The following is a 19,581-nucleotide window of genomic DNA, read 5'->3' on the forward strand; positions in this document are numbered from 1 at the left end:
GCCCTCTTTAACTGGTCCTCAGAACTGTCCCCAAGCGACATCCCTCACGAGTTCTGCTTCACACCCCGAGTGTTTTTGCCTGGGAATGTGCCCCTGAACTCTTATAATGTCTCATGGTTGCATGGATGGAGGACTGAGAAATGTGTGTGTAAGTCAGAGTAGAATCTAGCCCACTGTACAAAGGTGAAATTCACATCCTTTGCTCTGCCTCCTTTTGCTTCTGGCCCCATCCACCACTGGCATACAGCCCCTGGGTAGCTGCCCAGAAGAGAATGTGGCAGTCAGACTGAAAAAGGTTCCCCATGCCTGCCTTAGGCTATTAATCTGAATCTATGTTGGTCAGATAGCAGTTCACAAATATTTGATCTCTGGTGGAATAACCAGTTTTAGGGACCCCATCTTTTTATGACCAGAATCTATGTCTTTCTGTACATGGCAGCTCCTTGACTGTTTTGGGATTCCTGTGCTGATGGCATTATCGTGGTTCATCCTCCGTGCAAGATACAAACTGATCCATTTTATTGCTGTTGCTGTCTGCCTGTTGGGTGTAGGGACCATGGTCGGTGCAGATATATTAGCTGGGAGGCACGATGGTGAAGGTAAGGCCTGGAAAAAACATATTGGTGAAATGTGAAATGTGCAACAGTGGTATCCAGGACAGTGTCAAGAAACTAATTCAGCACTCTCTGAGTGTCCACCTCCTTCCTGTGAATCAGATTTGTACCCTGTACTGGAGTGCAGTGACAGCTGGTGGTTCCATGGCAGTGGGACTAAACCTCTGTGTTTTAGTCAGCACCTTGGACAGCTCCTTGAAAGTTCATACTAAAACCTGGAACAGATTACACTGTCCCACTGACATGGAGCCACCAGCTTGGATGAAATAATAGCAGTGTTCTTATCTTGCCCTTTTCTGCTTTCTGCTGAGTTTTGAAAGTCTGAACCCTGACGTGCTTGGGACAAAGATATCACAGGCTGAAGAATAAAAAAGATACACAGTATCAAAATGCCCAAATAGATATTGCCAAATAGTACGTCATTCTAAAATGTATATTGTGGCTTGGATGCTCAGATCAGGAAGGTCACAGAAGTTAATTTTCTTGCCCCCTCCTGTCCCTACCGCAGGATCCCCTAAAAAGCCTTTCTGGCTTTTGAAAAACATAGGATGGGGCATGAGGGGATGGAAAACTTTCCTTCTGTGAATTCCTTTAGTTAATATTCATCTTGTCCCACCTTTGTATTCTTTTAGAGGCCAGGTAAAAACCCATCTTTTTGTTGGGTTTTTAAAGGCTGATGAAGTTGTTTTGTATGCAGTTATGTAATTTTATGAGAATTATTTTAATATTTCAATTTATTACATACTACTTTTTTTGTAACCTTATTTTTGTAAACCACCCTGTCACAATTTTTTTGGGAAGGGCAGCATAGAAACTTCTTCATAAAGAAAATCTTAAAATCAACATTTCTGAAATTAAGGTTTTCAAGGTTCTTTAGCAGGATGCACAAGCCACCCCCCCCACACACACACACGTGTCCATGGTATGACATTGCTAACTTCTTTATTTTATAGGGGAGGGGCTATAGTTCAACATTTAGGGCACCTAATAGGGACCTGGCCTACCAGAGTCATTGCCATTTTCTTGGGTCTTGCTTCACACAAGGCCATCCTGGTCTGGTCCAAGGCAGCACTTACTACCTCTGGCCTTGTGGTAGGACAGGCAGCCATTATAAAGTACTGCTATAAATGTATGTCTGAAGCTGCCTTCTATGGAGTCAGGCCCTTGGCCTGATGAGCATCCAGTGCAGCGCTGCCAGTACCACAAGAAACTAGTTTCTTGTTGAATGGAAATGAACAGAACCTTCTTCCATAATGAGGGCATCTCCTTCTCTGGGTTTGGGCAAGGACTTCTTTTCTGCCAGGGTACCTGCAGCCTACCTATCATCTCTGTCAGATCTTTTTCACCTGCCATTTAAGTTTCACAGGTTTTTCTCCAGTTGGAGTTTACGTCCTAGAGATGAAGCCATTTGGCTCAATAGAGGCCAGAGTTTCCTGGCAGATCTGCAGAACCTCCAGATCTGCCACATGACAGGCATAAAACCAGGACTCCCCCCCCCCCAGCAGTGCCAATGGAAAAAAGCCTCACTTGCTTCATCTTTTCCTTGGTAAAGCGATAGGAGCCCTGCCATGGGGGAAAAGCTTGCAACTCTAATAAGAACAGCAGTTTTTAATATTGATTTGATATTGAACAGGATTCCTCAAGTGGATCATGTTGCAGCTAGTAAAACAGTGCTTAAATCCCTGGGCCTCCAAAAACAAAAGTCTATCATACTCTTAGCATCCATTTAGGAACTTTCTAAGAACTTTTTCTACCTCTTACTGAGATCAATGTATTGATTTTTTTTTTTTACAAGGGGCTAAATTAGGTTGTTAATGTAAGAGAGGGAATGTAAGGTCCTGACAAGGTCCTGTTCTTCATTCGCTAGTTTTGCTGGGTTTCTTAAAAGTGTCCAATCAAAGTAACAGGTAGTATTTAAGCTTCCTACAAAACCACCTTTTAAAAAATAAGGATTTGTTTAGATTTCAAAGCTAGATTCATGTTTTCCAAAGATCTTATGGCTAGCATTGGCATCTTCCTCCCTTTCTTTTTTTTATGAGAAAAAGAGAAACATGCCACTCCTGAAGCAGGAAAAGCCTGTTTTTATAATGTATAACAGCACACTCCTAACCATGTCTATTGAGAAGCCCTATTGAATCCAATGGGGCTTACTCCCAGGTAGGTGGGGTTAGGATTGCACTAGGAGTAGGATTCTCAAGAAGATGCCACCTCCTGAATTTCGACCTGAGTCACTGATCTGGGCATGCCTCTTGACTTGATGGAGATGAGCCCAGAACACTGACTCGTGCAGAGAAGCAGCAAGCAGACTCCTTTGGAAGTGGGTACTCTCTGGGTTCATTGAAGCCTTTAATTTAATCACAATATTTCTAGCCCAGTATTCATTGCTAAAAGCAGCCCTGGAGAGGGTTAAAACCACAATCCGTTAAAAATCTTATATTATAACCAACAAAGAATGAAACATCAATCAAAACAATAAATACCTCACAATAACAGACTGAATGACCAGCAAATCACCCCAAAACCTGAGTAAATAGGTCTGCGTAAACGTGCCAAAAACTCAGAAGAGTGAGTGCCAGCCTTATTTGAGAGTAGGGGGAAATTCCACAGTTGGGGTGCTTGCCCTCACTCTCATTGCCACAGATCAGATCTCAGGTTAGTGAAGTAAAGAGGGCATTCCCTGTGGATCTTAGAGTAAGGGCAGGTCTAAATGGGAGCAGGTACTCAGCCAGGTATGGACCCTAAAGGGATGTGTATTTATTATTTTTATTTATTGCACTTGTATACAACCCCATAGCCGAAGCTCTCTGGGTGGTTTACAGCAATCAAAAACATTAAAACAAATACACAATTTAAAACACGTATTTTAAAAACCATTTAAAACACAATTTTAAATTTTAAAACAATATAAACACAATTTAAAACACATGCTAAAATGCCTGGGAGAAGAGGAAAGTCTTGAATGTCAATACAAGCTCCCTGAACTTGGCTTTATAGCATATAAGCAGCCATTGCAGTTCTTTCCACACTGTTGTAATGTGTCCCCAGCAGGATGTTCCATACAGGAAACGGCCCTGCAGGTAGAAGTTGAACTACCATTAAAACCATGCCTCCAGCTCCCAGCCCCAAATCCAGCAAGATACTGTGGTCAATTGTATTGAAAGCCTCTAAGAGTTCAAGTAGAATCAACAGGGTTGTACTACTCCTGATAAAATACGTCTGCCAGAGTGACCAAGGCTGAATTCAGTCCCAAAACTAGGCCTGAACTCAGACTGGAATGGGTCCAGATTAGGGTTGCCAGGTTCCTGGCATGAGTCTGATCCTGTATCTTTAGGAGAAGAGAAAGTCAGCCAAGTGCAGGTGTTCTTGCAACTCTGTAATGGGAAAATCCACAAGGTAGAATTCTCCCTCCCCCCTGCACAACTTTTAAAGATACAGAAGACCTCTTGGAGGCTGAACTTCAAACCATGATGAATAATTAACCACAGTTTACAGTTTGTTCATGCAGCACTGAGTACAACTCTTTATTCCCAATTAACATTAGCATTTATGTGCAGAGTTTCACGTGCGCAGTGGGACTTCCCCTTCCTCTCTTCTCCCCATACGTCCCCCAAACCTGCTCCAGAGGGTCCACCTATCCTCTGGAGTAGATTTTAAGGGTGGGTGGGTGGCTGCACAGAGGAGGAGGTGGAAGTTCCATTACGCAAGTGGAAATCTGTTGCACAAGTGCAACAACAGTGTTAGATAAAACCCAAAACTTTTGATCTCCTTGTGGCGGCTTGTTCCTGTCATGGTAAAATATGGTTTATTATAATGTCCAAACACAGCCATGTCTACTGAGCTGGAAGGAGAAAAGACATTTAGAGGTGCTCCTGTCTTTATCAGGAAAAATGCCAAATGGTTGGAAACGCTATCCCATTTTTCTTGTCAATTCATGTTTTCTATGCAGGTAGCGACGTAGTGATCGGAGATGTCTTAGTCCTTCTTGGTGCTTCGTTGTATGCCATTTCGAATGTGAGTGAGGAATACATTGTGAAAAATCTGAGCAGAGTGGAGTTTCTAGGAATGGTGGGCTTGTTTGGGACTATTATCAGCGGTCTGCAGCTGTAAGGATCTATTATATGTACTTTAATTCTAATTAAGAAAAAAACCATCCACATCACAGAATGATTTCTTCCTTTCCATGAATTGGTGGGTGTGTTATTAATCTATTGTTAACATTGCAATTAACCTGTTCAAGAGCCCAAGCATCCGTAGGGTTGTCAGGTTGCAACCTGGATATTCCTGCATTACATTTAAAGTCTATGCCGAATTGAGGTACTAGGCAGCTTTGGCTTCTCTCACTTGTCTCCCCACCCCCAGCCCACCATTTCTTTCATCTGCCAATCTCTCCCACCTTCTTCTGTACCAAAGAGGGTATAAAGTTACAGGGGGGAACTCTGTGTTGTGACCTAGCCTAGGCACTTAGGTTTTTATTTAGTTGATCTAGTATGTTCTTCTCAAACTTTGTGTGTATTTCACTTTCTTTTCATCTTGACTTTTTGTGGCTTGCATGCTGACCATGCTATCCCTTGGAATTCCAGATCCTGTAAATGGTTATTCATGCAAATAACCTCCTTGACTTTTACTTGAGCAGACATAGGATTAAAGACTCTTGGTGGGATTAATCATTTCTGGGTTGGGATCTTGTTTTTCTGGATCATGTTGCCACCTTTTCACAGACAGAACTCTTGCATCTTTTATGGTTGGATAGTAAGCACAAACCCAACACCTCTTCTTATTTATTCATCTCCATGCTGAGAACAGTTCAGCCTATTGACTTCTGCCCACTATACAAATGCTGAAATGCACTGAAGTTCATAGGAAAGGTGGCAGCCCTATTTTGGAAAGACATCTTTCCAATGAAATTTGAAGCTATGATGTTAGTAGCTGGCAAAGGATCTTTTGATAATGTTTTTTAAAGTAATCGTATGTTTTGTGTTTATTTTATTATCCATTTATTTATGAAATTCATATGCCACCTAATTGTTAGCATCTCTAAGTGTTGTACATAAAAATATACCATACAGAAAATAAAACAATAAAAATGGTCATAAAATTGAAAACTACCTTAAAATGCCTGCTGGAACAAGAAAGTCTTAGTCTTGCTCTTGAAGTTCAACAAGGAGAGTGCCTATCTAACCTCAGTTGAGATGGTGTTCCAAAAGCTTGGGCCCACTGCCCTGAATGCATGGCTTCTAGCCAATACGAGCCATGCATCTGAACCATGGGGGACCACCGACAGAGGCTCCCCCAAAGATCTCAGTGGTTGGGCCAGGGTATAAGGGATCAGGCAGTCCTTAAGATATCCTGGATCCCAGTTGTTAAGGGCCCTGTAAATTAATACAATAACCTTGAAGTTGGCCTGGAAGCTTATGGGCAGCCAGTGCAAGCTTTAAGCACTGGAGTTTATTATTACTTTTGTCTTTTGATCATTTCTATTTTATTAGCTGCCATTAAAGAGACAGAAGGTAGAATATAAATATTTTGATTTAAAAAAGCTGATGAATGGGCTCTAGTCCCATTTGCCCTCTATATTTTCATAGAAACATAGGAAGCTGCCTTATACTGAGTGAGACCCATTGGTCCATCTAGCTCAGTATTGTCTACACTGACTGGCAGCGGCCGTCCAGGGCTTCAGGCAAGGCATCGCTCCCAGCTTACCTGGAAAGGCCAGTGTTTGAACCTGGGACCTTTGACATGCAAGGTAGATGCTCTAACACTGAGCTATGGCCCCTCAGTGTTCAGGCAGTGAGTGTCACTGTTTATGCAGCCACAATGGTATCACCAATGCACAAGAAGGAGATATCAGCAGACTTAGGGGAACCCCAAGATTTACAGAAGTACAAAAAATAGAAATGGGGAGACCCCAAAAACCAGTCCATTAAGGTCTGAGTGTGGTCAGTGGCCACAAAATTCTGACTGTTGGGGAAGGGAAATAGAACAATAGAATCAGAGAGTTGGAAGGGTCCTATAAGGCCATCAAGTCCAACCCCCTGCTTAATGCAGGAATCCAAATTAAAATGTACAGTACACCAAAATCCTAAATATAGAAATTTTTAAAAAAATGATATAACAGAAGTTCAGTTTATACAACTATTTTTTGAAAGTTAATACCCCAAAATTAACTTTTAAGCTTCCTTAAAACACTACATCAAGAAAGATTTTGACCTCTGCATCATTTTCTATAACAATATATAAGAGATTGCTCTGATGCTAAATTTTGCCTCCAGTCAATTTTTCAGGACTATGCTTTCATTTATGAAGTGGAAGAGGCAAGTACATAAAGACCCATAGACTAACCCAGATGGCTCCATTATTAGGAAGGTGTTCAAGTACTGCTGTAAAATGTTTATAGGGCAATATCAACACTTACAGTGAGACGGAGTGGTTACTGGGAATAGAGCAGGGACTCCTAAACTGAGGTCCGTGGACCATCACTTTTCCACGAGCTTCATTCATGTGGTCTGTGGCATGTCTGCATGAAATATTCATATTGAATTAAAATTGTATTTATATTGCTTCTTTTATTGTTATATTGTATTTTATTCTATGGAATGATAAAATACAATATGAGAAATAAAAGAAGCAATTAAAATGAAATTAAAATCATACAGCATCTAGCACAGTACATGACAATTACTACAACAGGCATAACTATCATTAAGTGGTACGCCAAGACCATCAGCAATTTTCAAGTGGTCCACAGGGGGAAAAAGTTTGGGAACCACTGGAATAGAGTTCCTGGAATCCTGAGCATGGAGCACTCCTTACTGCAACACTTTGTTGCAGGTGCAGCTTTCGCTATAATAAATCTCTCTATCTTTTAAGGTGCCAGAAGTTTATCTTCTGGGTTTTGGTCATGAAGGCTGTAATCCAATACATCCTGCCTTTAGGAGTAAAATGGAAAAAAGCGTAAACTCCACTGAATTCAGTGGGACTCACTTCAAAGTAAACATTTGTAGGATTGGCTGTAACCTAATTGTCTGCTATCATTAACTGTTGGTCATTATGACAACCACATCTCCATATTTTAATCCCAGTGTTTTCTTTCTTTTTTTCCTCCTCCCTTTTCCCAAACCTTTCTTTAGAGCCATTCTGGAACATAAAGATATCACTTCTATTCAGTGGAACTGGAAAATTGGTATGTGTGCACTGAAGTACTAAAGCTAATAACCCTCAGATTGCTTTGCACATAACTGTGGGAGTGGTGCTTTTCTAATATGTGGGCTTTTAAAAAAATATTTATTTATATGCCACCTTTTGTTGTATCCTGAACTGCCTTGTATATAAGAAGAATCTGCTGGATCAGGCCACTAGCCTATCTAGTCCAGCATCCTGTTCACACAGTGGCCAGCCAGATGAGCATGGGAAGCCCACAAGGAGGACCTGAGTGCAACAGCACTTCCCCTCCTGCAGTTTCCAGCAACTGGCATGCAGAAGCATACTGCCTCGATATTCAGAAGCATACTGCCTCCTTGATAAAACTTGATATTATTTTTAATTAAACAATGCAATAAAGTATAATAAAAACACAGCTATATCATCACGGAGCTGATAAAAACTAGTAGTAATCCATTTAGGGGCCTGGATTACCTGCCCTATTAAGAAGCATGGCTGTGTGACTGATTTTTACAGTCCTGGCCACCAGTTGCTAGAGAGGCACACTGAATCTAGGCGTTTTCATCCTTCTTCTCCAAAACACATGCTCAGCATTAACCAACCCAATATTTATCCTTATCAGAGTGAAATAATTGGGATTTAGGCGCACCTAAGTGTCTCTGGATTGCACCCTATTAGTTATTGGACTTTTCTTTAGGTGACAAAAAAGATTAAAAAAGATAGGAGGAGGCATAGCTTGGTGGTAGAGCACACGCTTGCATGCAGAAGACCCCAGGGTCAGCCCACATCTCCAGTCAAAGGATCAGGTAGTAGGTGATGGGACAGATCAGATACCACAGGGGTGGAGATCCTTTGGCCCTCCAGATGTTACTGAACTATAACTCCCATCAGCCCCAGCAAGCATGGCTAAAGGCTAGGGATCAAGGGAGTTGTAGTTCAGCAACATCTGGAGGGCCAAAGGTTCCCCACTCCTGAGTTACTAGGTGACACCTCGAAGAGTCACTGCCAGTTAGGATAGTCAGTGCTGGACAAGGCAGAGAAAACAGCGTGACCTAGTAAGAAGTCTTTGTTTTCTTAAAATAGCAAGAGCTATTAAAAGAGATCGAAAGAGAGGTAAAAATCCCAGCACTGTATCAGCTGAATTACAGCAGCCAATAAGTCAACCCAGAGACGGAGTTCTCTGTGATGCTCTTTCTGTTTGTGCATTTTATCCTGTTTTTTATCTTGTACACTTCAGTGGCTTTATGCTGTGAGGCCGTCCATAAATTTGAATAATAATAATCAGGATATGGAAGGGGACCATGATTTATAAAAAGATGTATAGTGAACAAAAAGAGATATTTTTCTCCCTTTCCCATAATTTTAGAACTCTTGGTCACCCAGCAAACTTGATTGGCAATAGATTCAGGACAGACAAAAAGAGGGCACTTTTCATAATTGGTGGAATTCACTGCCACAATATGTGGCGATGGCCACTAGCTGAAATGACTTTTGAAGGGGAATGAAACAACTTCAAGGAGCGCAAGTGAATTAGTGGTTATTGGTCATGATGGCCTGTATGGAAGTTAGACGTTCAGAGACGACATGCCTCTCATAATACCAGCTGCTGAATAACGAGTGGGAGAAGACTTGCCCTTCATGTCCTGCTTTGGGGCTTGCCCACTATGGGAGACAGGATGCTGGACTAGATCGGCCTTTGATCTCATCCAGCAGGGCTCCTTTCTGTCATCTTATTATATCACTGTATCTGCATTTGCTTCAGCATCTTAAATGTTAAGCCACCGTCTTGTCTTGCAGTGTTGCTCTTCCTGGCCTTTGCACTGTGCATGTTTGGGCTGTACAGCTTCATGCCAGTAGTGATCAAAGTAACCAGCGCAACATCCGTCAACTTGGGCATTCTGACAGCTGATCTGTACAGTCTTTTCTTTGGCCTCTTTCTCTTTGGCTACAAGGTGAGCAGGATTCAAAACAATGGCATTAGTCATGAAGCTTGGTTGATATCTTAATGAGGTTATTTGTACTCTGTGCTAAAAACCATTAAAATTCTGCGTGCAGCATCCACCCACCCCCAGCAGAATTCTGATATAGGTATAAATGGTTATAATTTCTCTTATTTTGCCTAATTTGTTCTGCCATTTCTATTGTTTTTGCATGGTGTTGGTAGTAGCAAGGATCTATACAGAACAAGGAAACTGCACTTCCAAATGTGCAAATGTTATCTAGCTACCCCTCTGGCTTTTGAAATATCTCAATAGATATTGCCCACTTATTATGAACATTGAACTTACAAGATCTGAACAGGATGGTTCATGACAGATGCTCTTGGAGGTCGCTGATTCATAGGGTCGCCATAAGTCGTAGTCGATTTGAAGGCACATAACAACAACAAATTATGAACATATGTTTGCACATATGAGGGCTAGAAACTTGCTTCTTTTAAAAACAAAAGCTGCAAGCCCTGGGAAGCAGAATTCTATGTTTAATATCTCAATGGCATGCTTTTTTGATACTCTTAACAGAATTGTGGCATACACACAGGCACGAATTTAACTGCCCCAGTGGTCTTATTATAGATGTGAAGTTATAGACTGAGTGCATCATTCAATTATCTCTGAAAGGGAAAAAGGTAATTGTACTTGGGTTTGCTGGGCTAAGTAAGTTAATCATTGCATGCAATATAGTTAAAATGCTCTTTTCTCCCAGACTTCATGGACTGAGCTGTTTGATGGAATTGCAAAAGAAAAGCGGTGTATCCATGGGAGTTGCATTAAGTTAATTAGTGGCAGAGCATTCAAATGCCCTGCTACTATCACCACAGACAAAGAGAGGGAGGCCCTCGAAGTGCCGAGCCAGCAACCCACCAAAACTGAAGTGGTAATTGTTTATTACAGCTCAATGCGTTTTGGGTATCAAAAACCCTTTGTCAAGGGCAATCTGTATACATATAAACAACGTTAAAATCAATTGTAAGATGTACTTAAAAATGTAAACTACAATACAAATGTCTTGTATACATAACACACTGTTATCTAATCAATATAACAAACTGAATTTGTAGAAGTAGCTGGCTCTTAGAGGATAAAAACATAAAAACTTCACCCACAACTGAAAATAAACATGCACCTGAGATGTAAAAAGACAAAAAACTTTTTGGAAAGCTTTTTCTGATTAAAATGAACCTGAAAGCTGAAAGTAGATAAAAAATGATGCAGGGATCAAAATACCTTGTGCAAGTACCAGGCGGCTATCTCATCAATGTAAAAAAATGACTGAGTTCTTAGAAACAGCTGGCTCTTAAGAAAAAGGAAGACATTTATTCTTCTCCACTCATTTGCTTAGTCCAGGTTTATTCAAATCAGAGAAGCTCTGTAAGAATTTCCCAATTTGGGGTGTATGTATATTCCTGTGAAGTTTTAAGTGAGGTTTTATTTTGTATTATGTTTTAGTTGTCCCTTTTCCTTATTGATTCAGTTTATGAGTCAGCTTTCAGCAGATCATGGCATTGTTCATTTTTAATAAATAAATTCATAAACATTGTATTGTTTACATTTACATTTTTTAAAATTTACATTTTTAAGTACATCTTACAATTGATTTTAATGTTGTTTATATGCATACTTCTACAGATTGCCTTTGACAAAGGTTTTTTATACTCAAAATGCATCGGGCTGTAATAAACAATTACCACTTCAATTTTGGCTGGTTGCTGGCTCAGCATTTAAAAACATTCCTCACATTTAGTAATTTCAACAGTTACCCTGGCCAATATCTCTCAGCTATCAAATCCCTGGGCAAACAGGAAAGTTCTTAAATTTCTCCTCAAGCTCAGTAATGAGGGAAACAGGCACATCTCAGCAGGGAGGGCATTCCACAGACTGTGGACCACCACTGATAAGGCCCTGCCACAGGTTAATGCCAACTGGGTAGCCACCATATGCAGCATCACCAACAGGGCATTCCCTGCCAGTCATAGGGCTCAAACATGGTTGATATTGGGGGAGTTCATTTGGGGCCTATTTAGGGCTTTGCATGCTAGTACTAACACCTTGAATTGGGCTTGGTGCCTCACTGGCAGCCAGTGCAGACCTTTCAGGACTGGTGACACATGATCCCATTGGGCTGCCCTAGCAGTTGTATTCTACACTACCTGCAGCCTCCACATAATCTTCAAGGGCAGCCCTGTGTAGAGTGTATTACAGTAGTCATTAGAGCATGGCCAACTGAGCCCAGGCTATCCTGGTACAAAAACAGCCATAGAAGGAGAACTAGCTTAAGTTGGGCATAAGCACTCCTAGCCACAGAAGCCACTTGAGACTCCAGGACAAGTTTGAATCCAGGAGTATGCTCAAACCATGACTCTGTTCCCTTAGGGCAGCCTTTCCCAACTAGTGGGCCACCAGATGTTGTTGGACCACAATTCCCATCTTTCCTGACCATTGGCAATGCTGGCTGAGGCTGATGGGAGTTGTGGTCCAACAACATCTGGTGGCCCACTAGTTGGGAAAGGCTGCCTTAGGGGGAGTGCAACCCCACCCCCCAGGACAGGTTGTACACCTAATATTTATATCTTAACCCATTTTGGAACAGTTTTGAAGAACAGTCTTCAGGGACACTTTTTAACTATAGGAGGCGTGACTAACCTGTGGCTTTCCAGATGATGTTGGATTCAGTCTCCCATCAGCCCCAAACAGCAAGGCTAGTGGTCAAGGATGATGAGAGCTGTAGCCCAACAACATCTGGAGGACAACAGGCTAGCCACCCCTATTCTATAGAGTAGGTGAAGCAACATGTGTAAATACCGCTGACTTTCTAACACCATGAGGAAGAGTGCACAGCTTATCATCCACCAAGCCAAAAGCAGCCCATCTGCCAGTTGTGTTGGCCCACTAGAGACCTTCTGTAGTGAAAGAGTAGATATTCCCATGAAGAAAAGAATGGGGCCTATTCAAGTAGCATGCATTCAAATCAGGGATGGAGATACTGTTGAACTCTAACTCGTATCAGTCCCAGCCACCATAGCCAAAAGTTGGGGATGATGGGAGATGGAGTCCAGCAGGATCTGGAGGACTACAGATTCATCACCCTGGATTTAAATAAACCCACCTATACATATCCATACATTTTTATAAATTTGGGTACAGTCATTTGTGGGGGACAAGTGTTGCGCATGCTATATGTCAATAACTGGCTTGGTGGAACAGTTTTAAGGAGATGTAAAAGGAGCTCTTGTCTTTAAGAAGCATAGATTTATTACTCCAAAAGGTCATTTTTCCTAACAGTACTGCAATCACAAGCTGTGCATCTGGCTCCAGATTTAAAACTGTAATGTATTTTGGTTCCACAGCCCTGGCACATATATATTCTTGCATCTTCACTATACTATACTAAATTAAAATCAGTTTGACTTGAAGTAATGTATTTTAAATTGTTGTGTCCCATCCTGGGACCTTAGGGTGAAGGACAGATAATAAATTAAACTAATTATTATTATTATTAGTATTATTAGTATTAGTATTAATGATTTGTAGTCTTCTGTATGTTCCAGAAACAGAAAAGATAAGGTGATACGGTAAGGATGGAGCCAAGAAACATAGGAAACTGCTTTATACCGAATCGGAGCTCATTATTGTGTACACTGACTGAAAGTGGCTCTCCAAGATTTCATACAGGAGTATTTTCCCAGCTTTCTCTGGAGATGCTAAAGATTGAGCCTGGGACCTTCTGCGCGCAAAGCAGATGCTCTTCCACTGAGCTACAGCCCTTCCCCAAGCATAAATCAGTGCATAATACGTGCTATGCATTCATAGGCTCCATGGATCAGTCCTCAGTATTGCAGGTTTAACAGTTCTCAGTAAATAGAGATAGCAGAAGATCTCTGGTCGGCAACCTTGAAGAATCAGCTGCCAGTCAGAACAGATAATATTGAGCTAGATATTTGCCCCTTAACTCTCTTTAAGCAACCCTGCTACCCTCAGAATTAGGAATTCTAAAAGGCAGTTTCCAGCTTCAGCACTTGCTCATGAATAATAAAGTGGTGGTTGAAATCCATGTTAGTGTTTGTGAATGGAAGTGGTAATGGGGATCTAAATATATAAAAGCCAGTCCTCAACACTCCCAGCATTCTCTGACTTTCTAGCATGACCCAGCAACAGAAACCAGGCCAAGACTACAGAGACTAGATAGAGCATTAAGACTGGATTCTTAATGGCTGTGATCACCAGAATCATGGAATAAATTTCCCAAAGTGCATCCCTTTACTACAGGCATGACAACTTGTGGCCTTCCAGCTGTTGTTGGGCAGTGATGTGGGTTGTCCTCTGGAACATCTGAAGGGCACTACATTGCCAATCCCAGGTTTACTTTCTCCTATGTAAATTGATGGCTGGGATTCTTAAGAAGAATTGTTGTTATAGTGCCAGACTACAAGTCCTTGGAGCAATAGTGGATGGTGTGGTGGGGTGAAGATCCTTACCTGATTTCCACTGGGAGGGGCGAGGCAAGCATAGCGCAGAGCCAATCTGGCATTTCTGCCAGTGCGTTTGCAGTGCGCCACCTGCTTTGCCCTCCCTGTAAGCAGCAGTGTCTTGCCTGCCAGGAAGTTAGGTGAGCACTGTCAGGATCCTTCCTGCTGCCACCACCTGTCAGGTCCCTCCAGTCAGGATCCTGGTTTTTATTTGTTCTCTCACCGGCTCTAGTACAGATCTCGCAAGATCCCACTGCTAGGCAGCACCACCAGCCACTCCCTGTTCCACAATATTGCCTTAGGACTTTGCCTTAGTCCCCTTCTGGCTTATTGTTACTTTGTGTCTGGATGCACTTGCAGGCCACAACCCCCTTGTATCTTTGTGCCAATAAAGCATACAGCCGTGGGTTGCCCTGGATACTTGATGATACACTATCTCTTCACCGCTGCCACCATTTGATACTGTTTCTGCACCTTGGTAATTACCCTGCCCTCCCTTCTGGTCTGTGTAAACCCCAGCCAAGGATCAGGCTTTTGGTAAACCAATAAAATATTTATTTATAAACGCCAGGAAATAACAAGATTACTGTAGGTATATTTAACAAGCGTATGGTTTCATACAGTGTACTCTTTATGTTTCTAGTCAAATATAATCTGCCTCATTACCAGCCACATATAATCCAACCCACAACCAACTCCAACCCACAACAACCCACCAACCGACTCAACCAACAGAACCCTTTCTCAACTGTCATCCTCTCATTTATACCTTCAGCCACTCAAACGCTCAGCCAATCACAATACAGCATTCTCCAGCATTCTAGCCCATGTACTCCCCTCTCTCACTCACTCTACTTACCACATTTACTCTACAAAACCTGCACTTACCATATTTACAGTAATCAAAATACAGGGGCATCACAAGCACCTCCACCCCACCATGCTGAATGCAACTGCAGTGCCATTTCATGTGGGTCAGCAGGCACCAGAGCCTGCCTTCCCTTTCCTGAGCCCCGAGGACTCACCTGATCCACAAATTCCTCAGGGAATTAAGACAGCTCTGAGCAGAGATCCCCAAAGCTGGAGATCCTGTTATCCTGAAGGAGCCAACAGCTGCAGAAGAAGGCACAGTCCCTTTAACTGGCCAGGAGGCAGAGTCAGGTAGTGGGGCCTTCAGCCAATGATTACTGCCCAGCCCTACTATAAAACTCAGCCATTTGCTCCAGGACTTGGTTGAGGATGTGTGGCTTCAGCTGCATGAGCACTGTCCACGGTGCTGAATCCGTACCTTGGACTACCTCCAAGTTGCCTTTGCCTTGGGAACCAGGATCTTCTGACTTCCCCATGCTCCCCTGTGGTGGGGACCCCTACAGATCACAACAGCAGTAAAGCAAAAAAAAACAACCAACCCAGTAGTAAAGCAGTGCATTTGGGGGATTAAGCCCTCTCTGGATATTTTCCCTTCACATGATTGCCATAGCATCAGGAGAAGTGCATGGGTATGCTCATTGGCCCTGCCTCTTGTCATCCACACATTGGGGGAAGATCTGATTGTGAGGACATTTTATTTATTTTAGAAAGATTTACAAATGTCTTAATCAAAGAGCTCTCTAAGCAGTGTACAAAAAAATGTAAATAAAACACAGCTAAATTGCACAGGAAGTCTACTTCCATAGATGACCTACTTGCATAGAGCAGACTCCTTGTCTGAGTCCTTCCCCTACCAATATGTATCTGGAGGGGGAGGTTAACCAGAATGTGATGGATGGGACAGGATCAGCAAGCCCAGCCCCACTCATCTTATCACAATTCCTGATGCATCAAACATGAATGCAAACCCTGATGCTTACCACATAAGTCAAAAGGACCTTCCCACCTCCCTTCTTTGCCCAGCAGCAACAATTAGCCAATCATATTGGAAAGACCTTTCCTAGCTTGCCTCCTAATTTGGGTGGGTTCCATTTGGGATGTTATGGAACATAGTGGGAGGTTGATATAGTGCTACCTTTAAATGTTCTGTGTTTGGAACCTTGATATTACAGCCATTTTCTCATACCATGGAGACCTTGTTCATTATCTCACTAGTCCCAGACAGCTGGGCGCTGCGTCTGCTGTGCTTGTTCCTTCTCTTCTCGATCGTCCCAGAGTGCAGGACATGGAATAATGGGCTCAAGTTGCAGGAAGCCAGATTTCAACTGGACATCAGGAAAAACTTCCTAACTGTTAGGGCCATATGACAATGGAACGAATTACCTAGAGAAGCAGCGGGCTCTCCGACACTGGAGGCATTCAAGAGGCAGCTGGACAGCCATCTGTCGGTAATGATTTGATTTGGATTCCTGCATTGAGCAGGGGGTTGGACTTGATAGCCTTATACGCCCCTTCCAACTCTACTATTCTATGATTCTATGATTCTTTCAGAGAGCGAAAGAAGGGGGTTGGGTAGAATGTTGCTTCATAAGATAGCGCCTTTGCTCTGTAAAGGCCAAGGGTTGGTACCAGCAGACTGACAACAGGGTAACCCAGAGGTTTTTTTAAAAGGCCACGAGTTGGGATTGTTAATATTAGTAGTATGATATTTCCATCCCACAGGCCTTTGGCTAGTTCAGTAATAACTGAAACGTGAAAGGATGTTGTGATGTAGTAGTAGTGTTGGGTATAACACCTTTGGCTCTCGCAGACAATTTAAAACCACTAGAAGCACCCAGGCTTGAAGTGATGTTTAAGAATGACCAAGTAACATCATTGAAACAGTTCTAAAATACAAAAATTAAATAAGAATTAAAAATCAATAAGGTCAACAGGACAGGGCAGCATAAAACAATGGAGCACTGAGTCAGACCATTGGTCCATCGAGGTCAGTACTGCCTGCACTGTCTGGCAGCAGCTCTCCAGGGTTTCATACAGGGAGTCTCCCAGCCTTGCCTGGAGATGCCAGGGATTGAACCTGGGACCCTCTGGATGCAAGGCAGATGCTCTCCCACTGAGCTACAGCAAACAGATAAACTACTTAGTTCAAAGCCTGAACAAATGAAAATTATTTTTAAGGCAATTTTTGTGACTGCAAGGCTGAAGTCACATTTCATAGAATCATAAAAAGTAGAGTTGGAAGGGGCCTATAAGGCCAACAAAGCCAACCCCCTGCTCAATGCAGGAATCCACATCAAAGCGTTCCCGACAGATGGCTGTCCAGCTGCCTCTTGAATGCCTCCAGTGTCGGAGAGCCCACTACCTCTCTAGGCAATTGATTCCATTGTCATATGGCTCTAACAGCAAGTTTTTCCTGATGTCCAGTCAAAATCTGGCTTCCTGCAACTTGAGCCCATTATTCCGTGTCCTGCACTCTGGATTCATTTGTCTGATTTTGTACAGGAGATACTATTCTAAAGCACTACTTCTTCCTCTCCTTGATGTTTTATCAGTTTTCAGCCCTATATCTCCTGTCCTTTGTGGTCATCATGGTGGGCTTCATCATGTATTGTTCAACACCGACCCGCAGTGCAGAGGCTGTCTTGACCAGCTTGCCCCTGGCGTCCAGTATTGGGTTTGACAATCACGCCTTAAAAATGGAAGAGAACCTGAATGCGGCCATCGTCTCACCTGCACAACACAGCAAAGAAGAAAGTCAGATGGGGGAAGCACCAGATGCCAAACTAACAGCCTTGTGAAATGCAGATCCTTTCAGTTGCCAGAATCACCTTGGAAATGCCAGTAAACAAGATATAATGAACATTATGCTATGTTAGGGTGGATAAACTGGAGAGGTGCCTATGGTGGAGTCTGTGCTCATGCCAACGTCTGGAATTTCAGCATAAGGTCACGAGGGCTAGATCTTTAGTTGAATTGTCTGTGTTAAGTCATGCTCATTGAAGATCTGTCCGAGGGGAATAGAAAGGTAAGGACTACTAAGAGAATGATTAATGTTTATGTAGAAAGAAAGAAAAAATCTACCCTAAAGAAAACCAAATTGTGCTCAGAATAAATTAATAATTTATGAATAATTTTCCCTTTTTCCATCGTTTACACTTTGAAGGACTGTGGAATATTTTCGGCAACCACAAGATTGGCAAAAGGAAAAAAGGTGGAGAGAGGGAAAAGTGAGGGAAGGATGACATGAAACGTGAGGTTAGATGGCCAGTATTAGCAGAAAGACTGCAAACCTAAGGGGGGGGGAGAAATGAATCCCCATCTCCAGACCACTAGACCATGAGGACTAGAAACTGTTTTTAAAAATGAATTAATGAGGACTAGAAGCTTTTTAAAAATGAATTGGATAACCATATCCAACTCTTACACAATTAAAATGCAGAGTCTGTACGTCATTTTTGCAATAATTTAATTGCGCCTTAACACTTGGAAGCCAGTGTAATCATGCCTGGTTGCACTGGCAAGTGATGCTGATGAAGCAACTTGTGAACTGTTCTGTGACTCCATCTGAATTGAAGGATACGCTGAGTTCAGACTATTTCTGGCTTCATTCGTCTCATCATTTTTCATCTCGGATATGATGGGTAACCCTCTTCTGCTGGCAGAGAGCTCAGCAGTTAAACTATATGCGTGTTTTAATTTTGAGGGGCGCAAAAACTCTGTGTAAATCAGATCTTTGAAAATGTGAAGACAGTATTTTATGCCACAATAAATAATGTATCAAGCCCCATATATATTTAAACCCATTAACTGACCATTTTCCCAACTGTGTACACCTCTGCAATTATAAGATATGCTTTCAGGACCAACTGTATGACCTATTCACGTTTTGTAAATATATATTTGAAACATAATAAGCATTTGTGCGCCAATTCAGCGAGGGATTGGGAAGTGCAGATCTCAAAACGTGAGATGAATTAAAGCCACAAAAGGCTGCTATTGCATAGCTTCCAAATGCAATACAGCAGGAGCTCCAGAAAGACATATGGAATACTGCTCGGCAGGTACAGAGCTTGGAAAAGTTACTTTTTTTGAACTACAACTCCCATCAGCCCTATCCAGTGGCCATGCTGGCTGGGGCTGATGGGAGTTGTAGTTCAAAAAAGTAACTTTTCCAAGCTCTGGTCAGGGAGAAGGTGCTGGGTTTAGTCCTTGCTTTCCCTTCCCTGTCAAACAACTGATCAGTACTATTCAACTGGGCTATGTATACTCAGCCCCCAAATTACTGTGCCTGTAGGTTTGGATTAGCACAATGCTATTGGCAGCTCTTTCACACACTCCAGTGATGCAGCAGTAGGCCATGTGTTTGCATCAGACAATCAGCTCTGGCACCTGTTGTGAGGGTAGGAAGGTGGTGCCAGAGTTCAGAGGTCCCTTTGTCCTTTCAATGATCAGCACTAATAAAGCTGGCAACAGGTG

The 19,581-nt window shown here is 42.4% G+C and overlaps 1 protein-coding gene across 3 annotated transcripts in view; it reads left to right on the forward strand.

Moving 5' to 3' along the window:
• The window catches only part of SLC35F2 (solute carrier family 35 member F2), a 39,998-nt gene extending 20,787 nt beyond the window's left edge, over positions 1–19,211 (forward strand). For all 3 annotated transcript variants that reach the window (XM_061629592.1, XM_061629593.1, XM_061629594.1), the window contains 5 exons: positions 440–599; positions 4,561–4,717; positions 7,742–7,794; positions 9,570–9,724; positions 17,658–19,211. In XM_061629592.1, the coding sequence (XP_061485576.1) occupies positions 440–599; positions 4,561–4,717; positions 7,742–7,794; positions 9,570–9,724; positions 17,658–17,903 (771 nt within the window). In that variant the 3' untranslated portion in view covers positions 17,904–19,211. The remainder of the gene's footprint in view (positions 1–439; positions 600–4,560; positions 4,718–7,741; positions 7,795–9,569; positions 9,725–17,657) is intronic.
• Positions 19,212–19,581: the final 370 nt, after the last annotated feature.

Source organism: Rhineura floridana, chromosome 5 (assembly GCF_030035675.1).
Source record: "Rhineura floridana isolate rRhiFlo1 chromosome 5, rRhiFlo1.hap2, whole genome shotgun sequence".
Taxonomy (NCBI): Eukaryota; Metazoa; Chordata; class Lepidosauria; order Squamata; family Rhineuridae; genus Rhineura; species Rhineura floridana.